The following is a 14457-nucleotide window of genomic DNA, read 5'->3' as shown; positions in this document are numbered from 1 at the left end:
GAGTTTTTATTGTATTGGAAAGTGGCTTTGGTGACAATGGAGCTTTATCTGAAGCATGGCTGCAATGACTTTCACAACAGTTCCTTTCTGCAGGGTTTCTTCTAGCCTTGTTGAATGGTAACAAGCCCTGGTTGTAGAGCAACTGAATGTGAATAAAGCTCTCGGGYTTATCTGCTGGAGGGAAATGGCAATATTTTAAGCCTGTTGTAACACTTAATAAACCTGCCATCCTAACAGTCCTTCCTTGTGTATATATGGTGTCCAGCATGCTTTTAACTCTATGTAGGGACTACATGCAACTCGCTGGCAATAAACTTCTCATTTAGCACRGATCTTTTGTACAACGCCCTCCCTCTCTGATAGCCTTGGGAGGTCAAGCACTAGGGATCTTTCCTGCACATCCTGGTCGGGGGGTGCTCGGAGTCAGACTGGGAGAGCAGTTCCCCTTCAACATATGGCTTTCTTTCAGGTCATTAACTCAGTGGAGGAAGGCTACCGCCTGCCTGCTCCTATGGGCTGTCCCACCGCCCTGCACCAGCTCATGCTGGATTGCTGGCAGAAGGACCGCAACGAGAGGCCTCGCTTCTCCCAGATTGTCAGCATCCTGGACAAGCTCATTCGCAACCCTGAGAACCTGAAGTGCACCRCCACTGTGAATCGGTAAGGACCCTCTTGGCCAGCTGTGGCGAACAGCTGCCAAGCCACAGTTAATACATTGTGTCCAGCACGCTCTRCCCAGTATAAGGGAGATTTCTGGCCAGCTCCACCAGCAGTGGCTCCCCCTCAGCTAGAAGTGACTACATGAGCACAGCTTGGTTGTGATGGGCAGAGAGGGAAACAGCCTGTGTTTCACTGGCCCACACCTGCTGTGTATTCCCAGCATAAGGCCTAAACAAGCATGTGCAGCACAGTCCATGTAATGGTTGGTCTCCCTTTAYCAGTCTTTTAGGCCATGCAGGGCGCTCTGTTCTTCCCTCATCTGCAAGGTCACCGGYTTTTTCAAGTGGGTATCACAGCTTAGCCATGTAGGACCATTGTCCTCTCCTCAGGTTCTGGGCTAACCCCCTTCCTCCATCCTCCCAGGTTCACCCAGACACCCTTTGACAGAGGTGTCTTCGACTTCACCAGCTGTCTCACAGTAGAGGACTGGCTGGACTCCATCAGGCTGGGGCAYTACCGGGACAACTTTGCCATGGCAGGGTATTCTTCCCTGGGAATGGTGATGAGAATGAACATCGAGTAAGTACCAAAGAACAAATAGCATAGATGAAATTGCCCAGCACTGTCCAGCTAGCCCCCAAGCAATGGCTGTCTAACCCTGGATTGCAAGAGCTGGTTGGCTTCCCTGGAGGGGGATGCCGGAGACACCTGAGGACACTGGATCTGACCTGTCCCAGGTTCATGCTGAGASAATGTCCAAGGCAGCACTGACCTTTTGGAGGAGGCATGGAAGTCGCACTAGAAASGATGTGTGGGGACTGAGTCACCACTGGTGCTCCATGGTGGGTGTCTGATGCAGCTCCACCACTGTCATAGAATCATAGGRTATTTCAGGCTGTAAGGGACCTCAGGASRTCATCTAGTCTAACCTCCTGCTCAAAGCAGGGTCAACCATAATGTCACTGTCTGCATTTCCAACTTTCGTTTCCCCTCTAAAAGGCATGTCCAGACCAGAGCATGGCTGGGTCACACTGCACAACTTTCCTGCTTGGAGAGTGCTGCCAAGCAATAGGATCTGTGACTCAGAAAGGATGTGACAGTGCAAATCTTGGTCAAGGTGGGACAGGTAGACAAGGAGCCAGTGAAAGGGAAGATGGGGAGGTGCAGGCAGAGGGCTGGCAAGTCCGTGTTAGTCTGAGGCTGTATGTGGGGGAACTTGCTGTGGTACTGAGTTGATACTGGTCCATTTTCCTGAGGTGAATGGAGGAAGCTTCTAAGTAGGGGAGGATCATCATCCATCTGTCTGTTTGACTGGGTTATCTGAGGGCATCTTGCTAAAACTGAATCCAATTTCAGAGCACTGATCTTGTCAGCTATTAGCCTGTCAGGAGTGATCCCCTCTCTACTCCTGCTSCCCCCTGGCTGTCACAATAGCCCTGTCACAAGGATATGCCATGAAGAATGACARTCTGCCCTTTCCTGGGAGGATGCCAATGGCTCTTCAAGTCACAGTAATCCTCCACTGATGGGTGAGGAGAGAAGAGCCAGTCAAGGGGTCCTAGGCAGCTCCGTGGGGTGCGTGCATGAGGAAGAGCAGTGTGTCTCTGGGGCCTGACATGGGGCCAAGCTGTAGGGTTTCTGACAGGATCTTTGTTCTTCAGGGATGTTCGGAGCCTAGGCATCACCATGATGGGTCACCAGAAGAAGATCCTGAACAGCATCCAGGTCATGCGGTCCCAGCTGCTGAACACGAATGGTCCCAGGAGGCATCTCTGATCACCAGCTTTGCAGACCCGTATCGGGCATTCCTTAACACTTACCCTGGCAAAGGGGCAGCAGGGTGGTGAGCAGGGAGAAGGGTGCCAGATGAAGATCTGGAGTACCTCCAGCATGTCTTTGATTTGAGCTCCAATGGAAACATGGCTTTCCGGATACCTCGACAATCCTGCTGCCTCCTTCCCCTGTCTGAAGGGAGGAGCAGCCTTCCAAGCAGGCTAGGGATAGGCCACTCCTCTCTCCATACTCTACCATGTCACTATGGGAACTAGGGGTCCCCAGATAACTATGCAGGATAGGTGACAACTTCCTCACACAGAGGGATGTCCCCAGGTGCACCTGCAGATTGAGGGGTAGCCGATGCAACAGCAATACCAGGAGCAGTAGGACTTGGCTTATCATGCCGTACAGCTCCTTTGGATCAGACATCTGGTCCTACYTTGTGTGTTCCAGTATGTTTGTTGGATCTCAGAACTGAAGAGGCCCCCACGCGATGCCACACAGCAGAGAGAACMTGCTCCTAGTACCCTGCAATGCTAGTGTACTCCAACCTGGACCTCCAGAGCTGCTCTGGCCTGAAAATGACTTCATGGTTCACTTCCACCAAGCCCATGAGGGCAGGTGACGGAGTACTAAGCAAGCCAGCAGTGCTAGGAACTGCTGGCAGGACTGCAGGCCAGCCCTGCGTGCAGAGGCTTCCCCAGCATGGGAGGAGAGATGGCCAGGAGCTGCTATCAAGAGCCTCAGGAAGCTTCTTGGATCCACCAGCACTGCTCCTCTACAGATCCAGCCCAGAGCAAYCCAGGCACATTTCCTAGGGCTCCAAGCTCAGGTTTCTCCTGTGACAGAATTATTCCTTCTGTCCTGTAGCCTCCTCTAAAGCTGTACCAGAGCAGAGAGGAGTGGGAGAATTTGCTCACTTCTCGTATGATTTGAGGTCGGAGAGATTTCTGCCAAACTCTGATTTGCTCTTTTATTGTCCTAGAGAAATCCGAGAGCTTCCTGTTGCCACCCTGCCTGCCTGTGCCCAGGGCTGCAATGTCTTCTGCRACATTTCCAGCTGCGACCACACAGCCTTCTGGCTGGGGAAAGGGGCTCTGCTCARCTGATGCTGCATGTCAGACAAGGCTCACAGGGTCCTCAGTATCACCCAGCTGATGAGCCTGATGACTATGAGGCAGTTTGGCCTTTCTGGCACAAGTCTCCTCTCTCTTCCACCAGGAGCATCTCTTTAAATGAGCTTGCTTGGAGTGGAGCAGTGGCCTCCAGAGTCATGTGGAGATGGTCTGAGGGGCTGAGTGGGTTGCAGAGATGGGCATGTGCCAGGGAGGGTGAGCAGGTTATGAGCAGGGGAGGCTTCTCTGGGCTGTAAATACAATTTTCTATGGGGTTAGGAACTGTTTTACTAATRTTTGATGTTAAGTACACAAAAATGGTCTCAAAGCACAGAAGCCTCAGTCACGAGGCTGAACTCACTGCAAAAAAAAAAAATCTGCTGAAAGGTGGGCTCGGGACATGCTGCTGGAGATGATCTCTCTGGGCACTGGAGGGGAACCACGCTGACTGTTAGCAACCAGCATGATCCCCAGGGTCCTGCCCTTAGCACTGTAAAACTGGTATCACTCTGGTACTGGCAGGATCTGGCCTGAGGTCTGTTCTTCCCAGTACTGGCAGCTATTTGGGCACAAGGGGTGGGGGGGGGAGGGTTAAAGCCATTTTTCAGCTGCAATAATCCTGGCTAAACTGGCCTTTCTGAGGCTGGCTTAGTTTTCTATCCAGGGCACCTACGTCCTGATGGATTTTGTGACTTTGGCGGGCACTCTACTTCTTCCTATGGAAGCTCTTTGTAATGGGGGACAGATGCAATGTGTTGTTTAATTTATATTGCACCCTGCACTCAGACCTGTCACACGCGCACGCACACCCTGCAGTCAGTGTAATGATTGAGGTCAGTCCAAGCCCTGCCGCACGGGATGTCGGGCACTGGCTGTGTCCTCTCTTCTCAGTGCATGGGGCTCCTTGGTGGGTAAAAGTCCTGCCTGTACAAACTATCCCTGCACCAATGGGAGAGCTGGAGGGGGRTCAGGGAGGCTGGAGAGTCGCAGTCCCCAGGCCCGTGGGATTTTTTGGGCAGTCCTGCGAGGGAAGGTTGAGGGATCTGAGCCCAGCTTTTGCCAAATGGTCCCTGTTCCTGGTAGCATGGTTCATGGGACTGATTCTGCAGGTTGGGGYAGTTGGACCACTCCTTGGATGTACTTTAGTCCCTGGGCCACACAGACTTAGGCCATGGGGACAGCTGGGCAGAGTTTGCCTTTTACATCCTGCACATCTTCCTGGACAATAAAACTCTTCCTTTCCACAGGGCATCTCATGGCCTATTATTAGCTCTGTGCCTGTAATTCATGCAGGTCTTCACAGCTGCCTCACAGGCATGGAGATGCCCAGGTAGCCACCTGCATCTGCTTCAGAAAGCTTCTCGCATGTGATAGATGTTTCCTTGGGGAGCAGGAGCATCTGTAGGATGCTTATGCCTGGACCTGTGTGCACAGGAATGACCAAGACACTAATCACTTGTAGACTTCCTGGGTGGGTGTTGCTGTATTATGGGTTGAGAGAAGGCCTCCCTTCAAACCCAAGGACATTCCTACAAAGGAGGATGTAAGCATGTAAGATAATGTGTGTAGATGCTCTTCTGAACTCCAGCAATGGCTTCCTTGTGGRCTTGCTATAAACCATGCTGGGGATGAAACACAGTGAGGACACAGGTTTGCACAATAACACAAACCAGTATTACCTGGTACAGGCCCAACAATAGACATAGGAGCAGAAACATGAGATTCTTCCTGAGCCCCCAAGTCCAGCTTCAAGTGTCAGCCCCATAGATCCTTTGCAGGTTTGGCCAGACCTAGATTTAGCCTCTCCTGGAAATTCAGGAATTGTTAAAAAAAACCAACCCAGTCCCCCAACCTGAGCTAAAGTATCTTGTTGTCATTTGGCTGTGATCCCAGCTACCCTCCAATGAAAGATTTGCCAACATCTGCGCTGCAGGAGCAAAAGCATTTACAGAAAAGAGGGATATTTTTCTTTCTAGAAAAAAAMCAAAAAGGTAGGAAAGCCTGTTTGAGGCTGGATGCATTCCAGTGCAAGGCAGGGTTGGCTCTATCCATGCCACTGCTGGCACATGTGGCTCCTCTGACCCTACAGCCTTTCAGAGATGGAGGTGACTTCCCCAAGCAGTCTAGCCCACACTGCAGGAAAAGACCAGCCTTGCTTGCCAGCAATGCCATGTAACAAGCACATGCCCACTGTCCTTCCAGGAGCTCTGTCTCCACCATCCTATTCACCTTTCCCATCACCCACATCATGACCGCAGGACTCCCATTGCTGCTCCCGTGCTCATGTCCTGTCCTGTCCCCGATTCTCCTCTTTTCCCTTTCACTTCCCAAACACATCCTTAGGCATCATGTTCCAATTTTTTTGGTTTCCTAGAGCCTTTGTTTGTCATAGAGTCATCAAAATGTGATTGGAAGAAACCTCTTGAGGTCATCTCATCTAGTCRCCTCCACAGACACATCCTTCACAAACATCTGTGTGGGTTCTGCYTAGACCCTGTCTCTGTTGTGCAGACGTAGACAGCAAGTGGACACCTCACTGACAACTCACAGCTGGCACCAGGCACACAGGACAGCTAGGAAATGCATTTTGTTGATTTATTACACTTAAAAATAAAGCCAGCATTCACATATATGAAGCAAGTTTCTTAAATCCCTCAATTCCAAAGTGAACACTTGATCCAGGGAAGCAGGGCTGATACTGATGCCACSCCAGGTAAAGCCACGGACAGATACATTCAGCTAGGCAGGCCTGCAGTCCTGCATTGCTCTGCACAGTTGGGACTCAGAGCTGCTGCACAGACAGACACTATAGTATCGACTTACGAATGATCGTGAGGAACATGCCCAGGACATCACCCCTTTGGGAGATAGACCACTACATCCACAACCCCTGCTGATCCAAGCAGGTAGACAAAAAGAGATTGTCATTTTTAACATGTCATTTCTCCCCCTTCTGGAAGAAATTGCCATGAGCAATGCCAGCCCAGGAAGGGTCACTCAGCTCCAGGACACAGAGCTACRTTTTCAGGCTCCTGTGCACTGCTCCATGTCCCTGTGGTTGTGTCCTGTTGCAGCCAGTGACTGTCAGGTCTGAGGAAGCCAGGGACAAGCTGGTACTAAGGGTTCCTGATGGCTGAGAAAGGAACCAGCTTGGGAGTGAAATCCTTATGGAGGGGACATGGGGAACACATCCAAGAGAAGGAGCTGATCAGATAGACAAACTCCTTCATCTGAGGAGAGACCAGGGAAGCTCTAATCTTTGTATGACAGCAAATAAAATGCCTGATATATGAAAATAGCCAGCAGAACTTTCATACTTTCGTAAATGTCCCCAGGGAAAGTTTTATTCCTGCACCACTGAGAGCTCCTCTTTCCCTGATAAAACAGCCTACCTTCTCTAGTCACGTCTGACTCCCAGCTACTGATAAGTCATCTCCAAAGCATTTCATTTAKAACTGTCTAGGTCAAATTTGGCTGTATCACTAACAAGTGAGGTTCTGCTGTCTTTGAGTACCTGGAGGCAGCAGTCTGGACTTGCAGAGCATTTGCAGAGCCCCATGTGAAGTCACTCGTCTTAGGTTCGCACCCATGCTCATTTATGTCAACTTCAYGCAAGCTCGCAGGGGTCAAATACACTCTGTGGACAGTGTTAACAGATGGTGAACTCTGCTTTGTATTTACTGATATGATTCCGGTCTGATCACATAGCAGCTTAGTCTGCCAAGAAATGCTGTACTCCCAAATCAACTCCTCTCTTCGCTTTTAGCACAGCCATTTAGCATCATGTCCTAGTAAATTACTCAGGATAACCTGATACAGGATAGAAGCATCATCCACAGTGAAAGGGTTAAAACTAGGTTCTGCATGTGTTTTGAAACATCCTTTAGGTCATGTCCRGGTTGAAAAATCACCATTGCAGAGTGAGTTAACTGCATGTTTCCTCCCAGGATGGATCCATCCAGAGATTCACAGAAGCACTGGATGTGCAAACGAAGCAGGCTGCAGCAAATCCAACATGTCTTACAGAGTTTGGGAAGGTGGGATAGGATTCARTGCACAAATATGGGTCTGAGAGTTCAAGATCTTCATTTGAGTGGTTGCCTGTCAGGCTAAGTGAGGAAATGGGTGACAGTTTCTCCATCTTCTACTATGTGACATTGCCTTTCTCTTTCCACGGTGTATAAGAGGGAACCCAGGGTGACTGCCTTGACTGCTACACCTCTATTTATATGATATTGATCCCACCTCTGTATCTAGCCGTAAAGGCCTAAAGGGTAACACTTGCTCCATGTACACCTGTGGTTTAATCCTGATCTCARCATAGGAGAAACAGGACCAACTCTGTGTACTTCCCTTTCCGGATCGCCCTGGCACTCAGAACACGTGTTTCTGGTAGGGTTAGGAATAGGACTTGAAGAAAAAAACAGATGGACTTTGGATGGATGCAGAGTGAAGAGGAATTGTAGACTTTGTGCAGAAAAGTCTACTAGGGTCCCTAATGGGAAGGTAGGCCTGGTGCTACATTTCTGCTCTCTCATTACCTATAACCATTTGGGTGCTATAGGGAAATTAGGTGCTTCTTTTCTCCCAGCTCTGGATGAATGGCCTCCTGACTCCAAACTGGGACAGGGCCCAGGCTGACCCCTCTTGCCTGTTGGGACAGACCCCCAAAACATGGTCCTACCACTCCATGGGACATAATCCAAAGCAACTCACTCAGAGTGCTGGGCCGAGGTATCCCCAGGCAGGAACACGTGCACACAAACTGCCCAGCTCCTCAGGGATTTGTGGCCAAATCCAGTATTCTGTACATGGTCTGGGATGTGCAGTTTTCTGTGCAGCACATGTACAGGATACCCAGCATTCTGCACTCCCACTGGTTCAGAGTTCCCTTATCCAAAAATTACAGCTGCAATTACATATGCTCTTTTGAGCAGCTGTCAAATTTTCACAATATCTGGACAAAAAACAGAGTCCTTCAGATTTCCTGGATGAAGCATCCTACTGGGTGTTTTCTGGGAAATACCAATGCACAGCTGCTTTTAGCTGTCCTGCTTATGCTGGTCCATTCAGGACGGGAATTGCAGATCACCTGCAGGTGCTAAGGAGATTTCTGTATGCCAACATAGCAACACATCCCTTACACAAAGTACTGTTTATTCTTGGAAGTAAAAACCAAGACAGTTATTCATCAAGTTAAAAAAGACTGTGGGGCTACGCAACACATAGGAAACTAGTGAAAGGGTGAAGGTCTAGTACCCTATTGATCTATGCTCCCAGGCATGCCACATTAGAGCAGTTCACTTTGCTGATGCTGAAGAAGGTTAAGTATTCCCAAGAATTCACTGATATGCTTCTGACCCCAGAGTATTTCATTCATTGGTTTATTATTACTTATCACCGTTTCATTTATTCCCTGCTTTCCCAGCTTCACCCCATAAAGTTGTCTAGAAAACGGCTCTTGTAAGGAGCAGACAGTAGGATGGAGCAGGAGGGCAGCATTCAGAGATTAATGTGCAGCAATCCRTGTCCTTCCCAAACAGAGAAAAGTGAAGATGAAATGGTTGCGCTTGGAGAGGGAGAGGTGAGGATATGTGGACGATGGTGAGCAGTTGTATTTTTTGTGTGTGGACGGGTGTTGGGTGGGTGTGAGACGGTGGAGGCGTTTAGGTGGATGTGCTTTGGTGTATTCACATAAGTGTGAGCTTGAGGGCCGAATATGCTGCAGCCTGCACACAGGATGCATTCAGAAGAGCGGGCGAGCTTATAAGTCTCCATGTAGGCTTCAAAATGGGATCCTGGAAGTACCTGGCCATTGCTAAGGGTGTAAGAGCATGCACGTCCATAAATGCACCTTGCAAGTGTGCAAGCAGACAACATCCCTGTGCAGCATACCTCCAGGGAAGGAACGAGAGGACCAGAAGCTCACAAGTCCATGCAAGAATGCACTGCACGAGCAACAGACGTGCGTCTCCATGGCTGGTGGGACCGGCTCCATCGCACACAAGCTACATCCCACATGGAAACAGAGCAGGGAGGGGCGAAGCCCCTTTTAGTGCTGGGCTCCTCTAAATCCATTATCAAAAGATGAGGTTCCTCATTGTAATTCTTTTATTTCTCTCACATTCAGAGCTGCCAGGGAAGGGTCAGCAGCACTTATGAAATTTTCAATTCTCGTAGGTTTTGAATTTACATGTTTTTTCTGTGTCTGAGCTGGAAGAAGATTATGAATAAAAGATTAAAATTGGAGGTCTCCAATCATTTAAGAGCAATGCAATGAACATTTATTCTGGGAATGAGCATGAGCCAAACACTGCTGCATGAATACCAAAAATTAGCAGCAAACTTCAAACAGGGCCTAAACAAAAGGCTATGCTCTTTGATGTGACTCTCTGCTGGGGTGCGGGAGGAGCAAACCTGGGGAGCTGGCGAGCTCCAGGCTCTGCGAGTCTCAGGGAGCAGAGCTACAGTCTCCTGACACCGTCTGGAGCTCTGTGCTTGACTCCAGATGCTCCAGAGGAGAGTGGAGTCCTGCCAGCTCCATCTCTGTCCTGTCTGGTGCTGGTGGGGAGCCCTTCTAGCATCGAGTCCTGCTGCAAAGCGTTAGCACCGTACCCTTGCTGGGCGCAGGAACTCTTCTTCTACCTCCAAGACAGTTGTGCTGAGGAGAGAAATCATGAAATACTGCTTTCCTGGTTCACTAAGACAAATGCTTGTCAGCACCGAAGAGGTTGTGTTCAGCTCGCAGAGTGCTGGAGCAGTCCTTGAAGAGGCACCATCTGGTGGTGATGGACACGAGAGGCAGGGCTTTTAGAGGCAGGAGGGGTGGGGACGTGGGAAAAGGAGGGTGGATACAAAGGATTTTAATGAACAAGGACATGGCTGGGGAGTATGGGAAGAACTGACATAATCAGAGAGAGGAAGAGGAGCTGCAATGAGCTGAGAGCACAGAGGAGCCAAAGTAGGCCCGACTTGGGGWGGGGGGGAGGATTTGAAAGAAGAGGACTCAGCAAGCCATGCCTGGCGTGGAAGAAGACTTTTCATAACTAGAGGCAATGGCTTCTTGCCTTTTGCAGTGTCTGCTTCTTTGTTTGGAAAGATGAAAACAGAATGGGACTCACTGGTGCGTGGCACAGCACCCCCAGCCATGCACAGTATGGACATGTCCATGTCCCAGGAGGAATCTGAAGGTAATATCGTGCTGTGCGACAACCTGTGATCTAGCATGGGCTACGAGACCCCGCTGCAAGTAGGAGATTGGACCAGAAAGCCCAGAGGTCCCTTCCAGCAGCCTGGCTAGATCCTGTGAAATATTTCTAAGCAACCTATTTTATCAATAAAAGCTGCACATAAAGCACTAAAATGTTTTGATCCCACTTTYCTAGATATTTCCATGCCTTTCACCTCTTCTTCTCTGCCCTGGACTTTTAAAGATTAGCAAGTGTTCGGCAATGAAGTGGTAGATAGTTTCCCCCACCGCGTGTGTGCCTGTACCTTTCGTGCGTCGCTCTTTCCCTCGCTTGCACTGCCGGTGGATTTTAGACAGCCGTATCAGAGGACAGCGAGTACAGAGGGGCGCACGTTTCTGCAAGTTGTACGGAAATAAATGACAGTCAGAGAAAGAGCGTGCGATGTAGCAGTGCCCCCACAGACAAGACGGTGGCAGCCTCAGCTTGCATCTACATATGTCCTGAAGGAGGCATGAAAAAAGGACCTATGACAGGTCTCCGTAGGCAGAGCTTTGCTCCAGCCTCGCAGTGAGAACTGAGACATCTTCCTGAAAGAAAGCACCCTTAAGACTACTTGTAGCTCTTGTGCTCTGTTTTTCCACACTTTGTCCTGTGCTTTGTTCCCTGCTTTGCTGACAAACCACCTTGAAAGCATCCCACTGGCTCTCCTCACCCGCTTTCCGGGACATCCTTGGGCTAGGTTGCCCAGCCCTGAGCTGTTCCTGCAGCCCGGAGAGTGAGGGCAATGGGCAGCACTGTGGGGCATCCCTCTGGATGGTGGTGAGGGGGGTCTAGTWGTGTTCTCTTGCAGGTGGTCCTGCAATATCCCTGCCCAGAGACTTCCATCAGCCCCGGTGGTAGAAAAAGACTCCCCTGTACCACATCTCATCTGGAGGCTGCCAAAACAAACCACAGGGGATGCTGAATTTTATCTCTCTGCCAATGTCCTGGGACAGCTTCCAGCCTTGTGGAGGGCAGTGCCTGAGGAGGACAGCTGTGATGGGGATGATACGCTTCCTGCCAGAGGACAGCAAAATAGGGAGCAGAGCTCCTTCCCTGRTAAGGGTGGTGAGTCGTGCTGTTTGAAATTCACTGCACACGCATCACRGGAAGGCAGGAGGGGAACTGATCTGGGGAGCCTGGGTTTTTGTTTTCCCTCTGCAGAATGCCTGTCAGAGATGCCCGCCTCTGGGAGGACAGGATGGACGGATGGATGTGGCTGAGCTGAGAGATGCTCGCGGTGGATTGCGCAGAGCTCCCTGTGTTTTGATAAGTCCTCTGGCGCTGGTGCTGACAGCGGCTGACTCCCTGCCCTCACAAAGCAGTGCCTTCACTTTGATCTTCTCCCAGGACTGCTCTCATCACTGACAAAACCCCTTCCTCAGCTTTTATGCTCTCCCGTGTCTTCTTTCTAGCAGCCGTGCCCCAGACATCACTCCTCCGGCCATGGGACTCTCACCTCCCTTTGGAGCAGAGCCCTTTCTGCACCTAGAAAGCCAGGGCCAAGGCCTGGCAAGGCAGGATGCTGCTGACTTTGCTCTCTTCAACTGTCCCCAGACTGCTGGTCCTGCTCTGTTCCAGGGCTCCAATACAGTCCAGCAAAAACTATGTTCCCTTATGTTTTTTTGGAGGATGGCTTTGTGCCGTGAAGCAGGCTGACAGCTTGGGTGGTGAGCAAGCTTGCAGTGATGAAATGGTGTGGTGTGAGRACAAACTGCTCCTAGTTCACCCCTCATTCTCCACTGACCTGGTGAAAGTCCCCTTAAAAAACAAGCGGGTCTGTATCAGTTGTCTCTCTCCATCATTCCATATTCTCTTGTTCTCATGCTATTTGCCAAACTTGCTAAAGAAAAAAAGCCATCTTTATCATGTCTATATTCATGTTTCCTTTTCAAACCCCTCTAAAATCCAAATGTGTTGCACAAACCAAGATGGGGAATTTAGGAGTATTTGATGTAAGAATGGCAGTATGGTGCAGATCACTTTAGGTTCGCAAGRCTGGCATCTGGGACTAGTTTTAGAGGGCCAATATTACAGCTGGGGTAGGAGTCTCCAGATTTTTTAAGACGTTTGGTGTCCACAAGATGCCTTCGTGGGGGCTACCCAAAGCTCTCGCTTCTACCAAGTGGCTAGTCTCTCCCTGTGACTGTATATTTGCACAGATGCTGGGAGCTGAAGTATAGGACAGGAGAGCAGATCCAGGCAGTCACGTAGTGAGTCTACAGACTTGACTGTAAAAGGATATGGGAAAGGCTCTATGTGGTGATGCTGTACAGGAAAACACTCCCAGACTTTCTTGGTTTGTACCAGTGTCTCCATGCCTGCTTGTTTGCATCAGACATCGATGCAAACCCTTGTGAGGCTGCCTGGAGGCAGRCTGAACCTTGCTAGTCTTGACAGCATCTTGTCTTCCCGTCTGGGCTTGTCTTTTCCATGCTACATAAAACAGTTTGCTTCTCTAAACCCTCTTTGCCCTGTTGAGGTTTCAGCATTTTTCCACATGGTGGGGGGGTGCAGGTCTGAGGCTTATGGGGACCAAGATGGGCGAACACTGCCAAAGTCCTGTTTCTGCGTCGTTCACAGGAGTTTGGATTTACCCTCCGATGCACCTTTGCCTTAGTGCTCCCTTTGGCTTCCTCTAGGACCAGGCTACGTGTGGGGAAGGTGGTCCCTGGGTGCCCACATCCYTCCCTATACACAAATCCCATGCTATGACCTGCTGCCTGCACACTGCTGCGCAGGCTGAGTGGTGCAGGATGCCTCCCTAAATCCCAGCCCTGCAGGAGGCCTGGAGCCTGTCAAGTTCAATCAGTGTTTCCCTCTCTCGGTCATTAGCCCAGAACATTTGAGCATCGTCTGCGGCCCTAGGAGGAGGGCATGAGATGCCATAGCTCTGTGGCAATGCCTGGTTGGCCCCAGCCTCAGCGGCTGCTGCTCATAGCCSCTCGTTTACCCTCTCTCCACCATGGTATTGCTCTGATTCTGCCCAATTTGGCTTCTCTACCTTAGGGAAACTGCAAGACACCCTTTTGTAACTAAGTTCTTTGCAATCCTGATGGAAAAAAAGARAGAGACAAGATCCTTCAAGGAGGAGAGTCCTGGACCATGTGTCCCATCACCTAAGAAAGAGTGCTTATGTGAGAATCCACATACAGCAATGCCTGCCATCTCCCTTGGATTGGCTTTGTTCTTTTCCTCTTTTCCTCCTGGCGCCCCAGGGCTCTAGACCTCAGGGGGAGCTGCCTGCAAATGCCTCCAGACCTGTTTTGTTTTGGGAGGCTGAAGTATCTCACCAGCTTCAGGAGGAAAGTTCTGACAGTCCAGGAGATGGTTGCTGCCTGAAAGCAGGATGCAACAGAGGCAGGCCCAGGAAGCTAGCAGTGCCTGCTGCCTGCATAGGAGTGCAGGACTTCTGGATATTTCACTGGCATCTGCCGGTGACCCATTCCTGGAGATTGCACCACTGGTCTCACTGTGGCATGCAACTCATGGCTTCTGAGAGCTGCTGGAGCACAATTTGTAGGGTTAGCATGTCTGGTCTGCAGACAAGCAGTGTTTTGTGGAGGGTAGGATGGATTAGATGCTACCRAACCGACAGACTCATTCTCTGCTGCCAGCTGGTGCACGGTTCTGGACATGCTGGTGATGGCACCAGTAGAGGGTCAAGTCTTTGGAGC

At 50.2% G+C, this 14457-nt stretch overlaps 1 protein-coding gene across 1 annotated transcript in view; it reads left to right on the top strand.

Moving 5' to 3' along the window:
* The window catches only part of EPHA8 (EPH receptor A8), a 49825-nt gene extending 47389 nt beyond the window's left edge, over positions 1–2436 (top strand). Inside the window, exons 15-17 of the mRNA XM_085305239.1 lie at positions 470–660; positions 1084–1239; positions 2322–2436. Coding sequence (XP_085161365.1) covers positions 470–660; positions 1084–1239; positions 2322–2436 — 462 coding nt within the window. The remainder of the gene's footprint in view (positions 1–469; positions 661–1083; positions 1240–2321) is intronic.
* The last annotated feature ends 12021 nt before the right edge of the window (positions 2437–14457 follow it).

Source organism: Rhea americana, unplaced genomic scaffold (genome assembly GCF_003343005.1).
Source record: "Rhea americana isolate MKP2758 unplaced genomic scaffold, rheAme1 scaffold_217, whole genome shotgun sequence".
In the NCBI taxonomy this organism is placed as follows: Eukaryota; Metazoa; Chordata; class Aves; order Rheiformes; family Rheidae; genus Rhea; species Rhea americana.
This window is presented reverse-complemented; position numbering and strand designations above follow the sequence as displayed.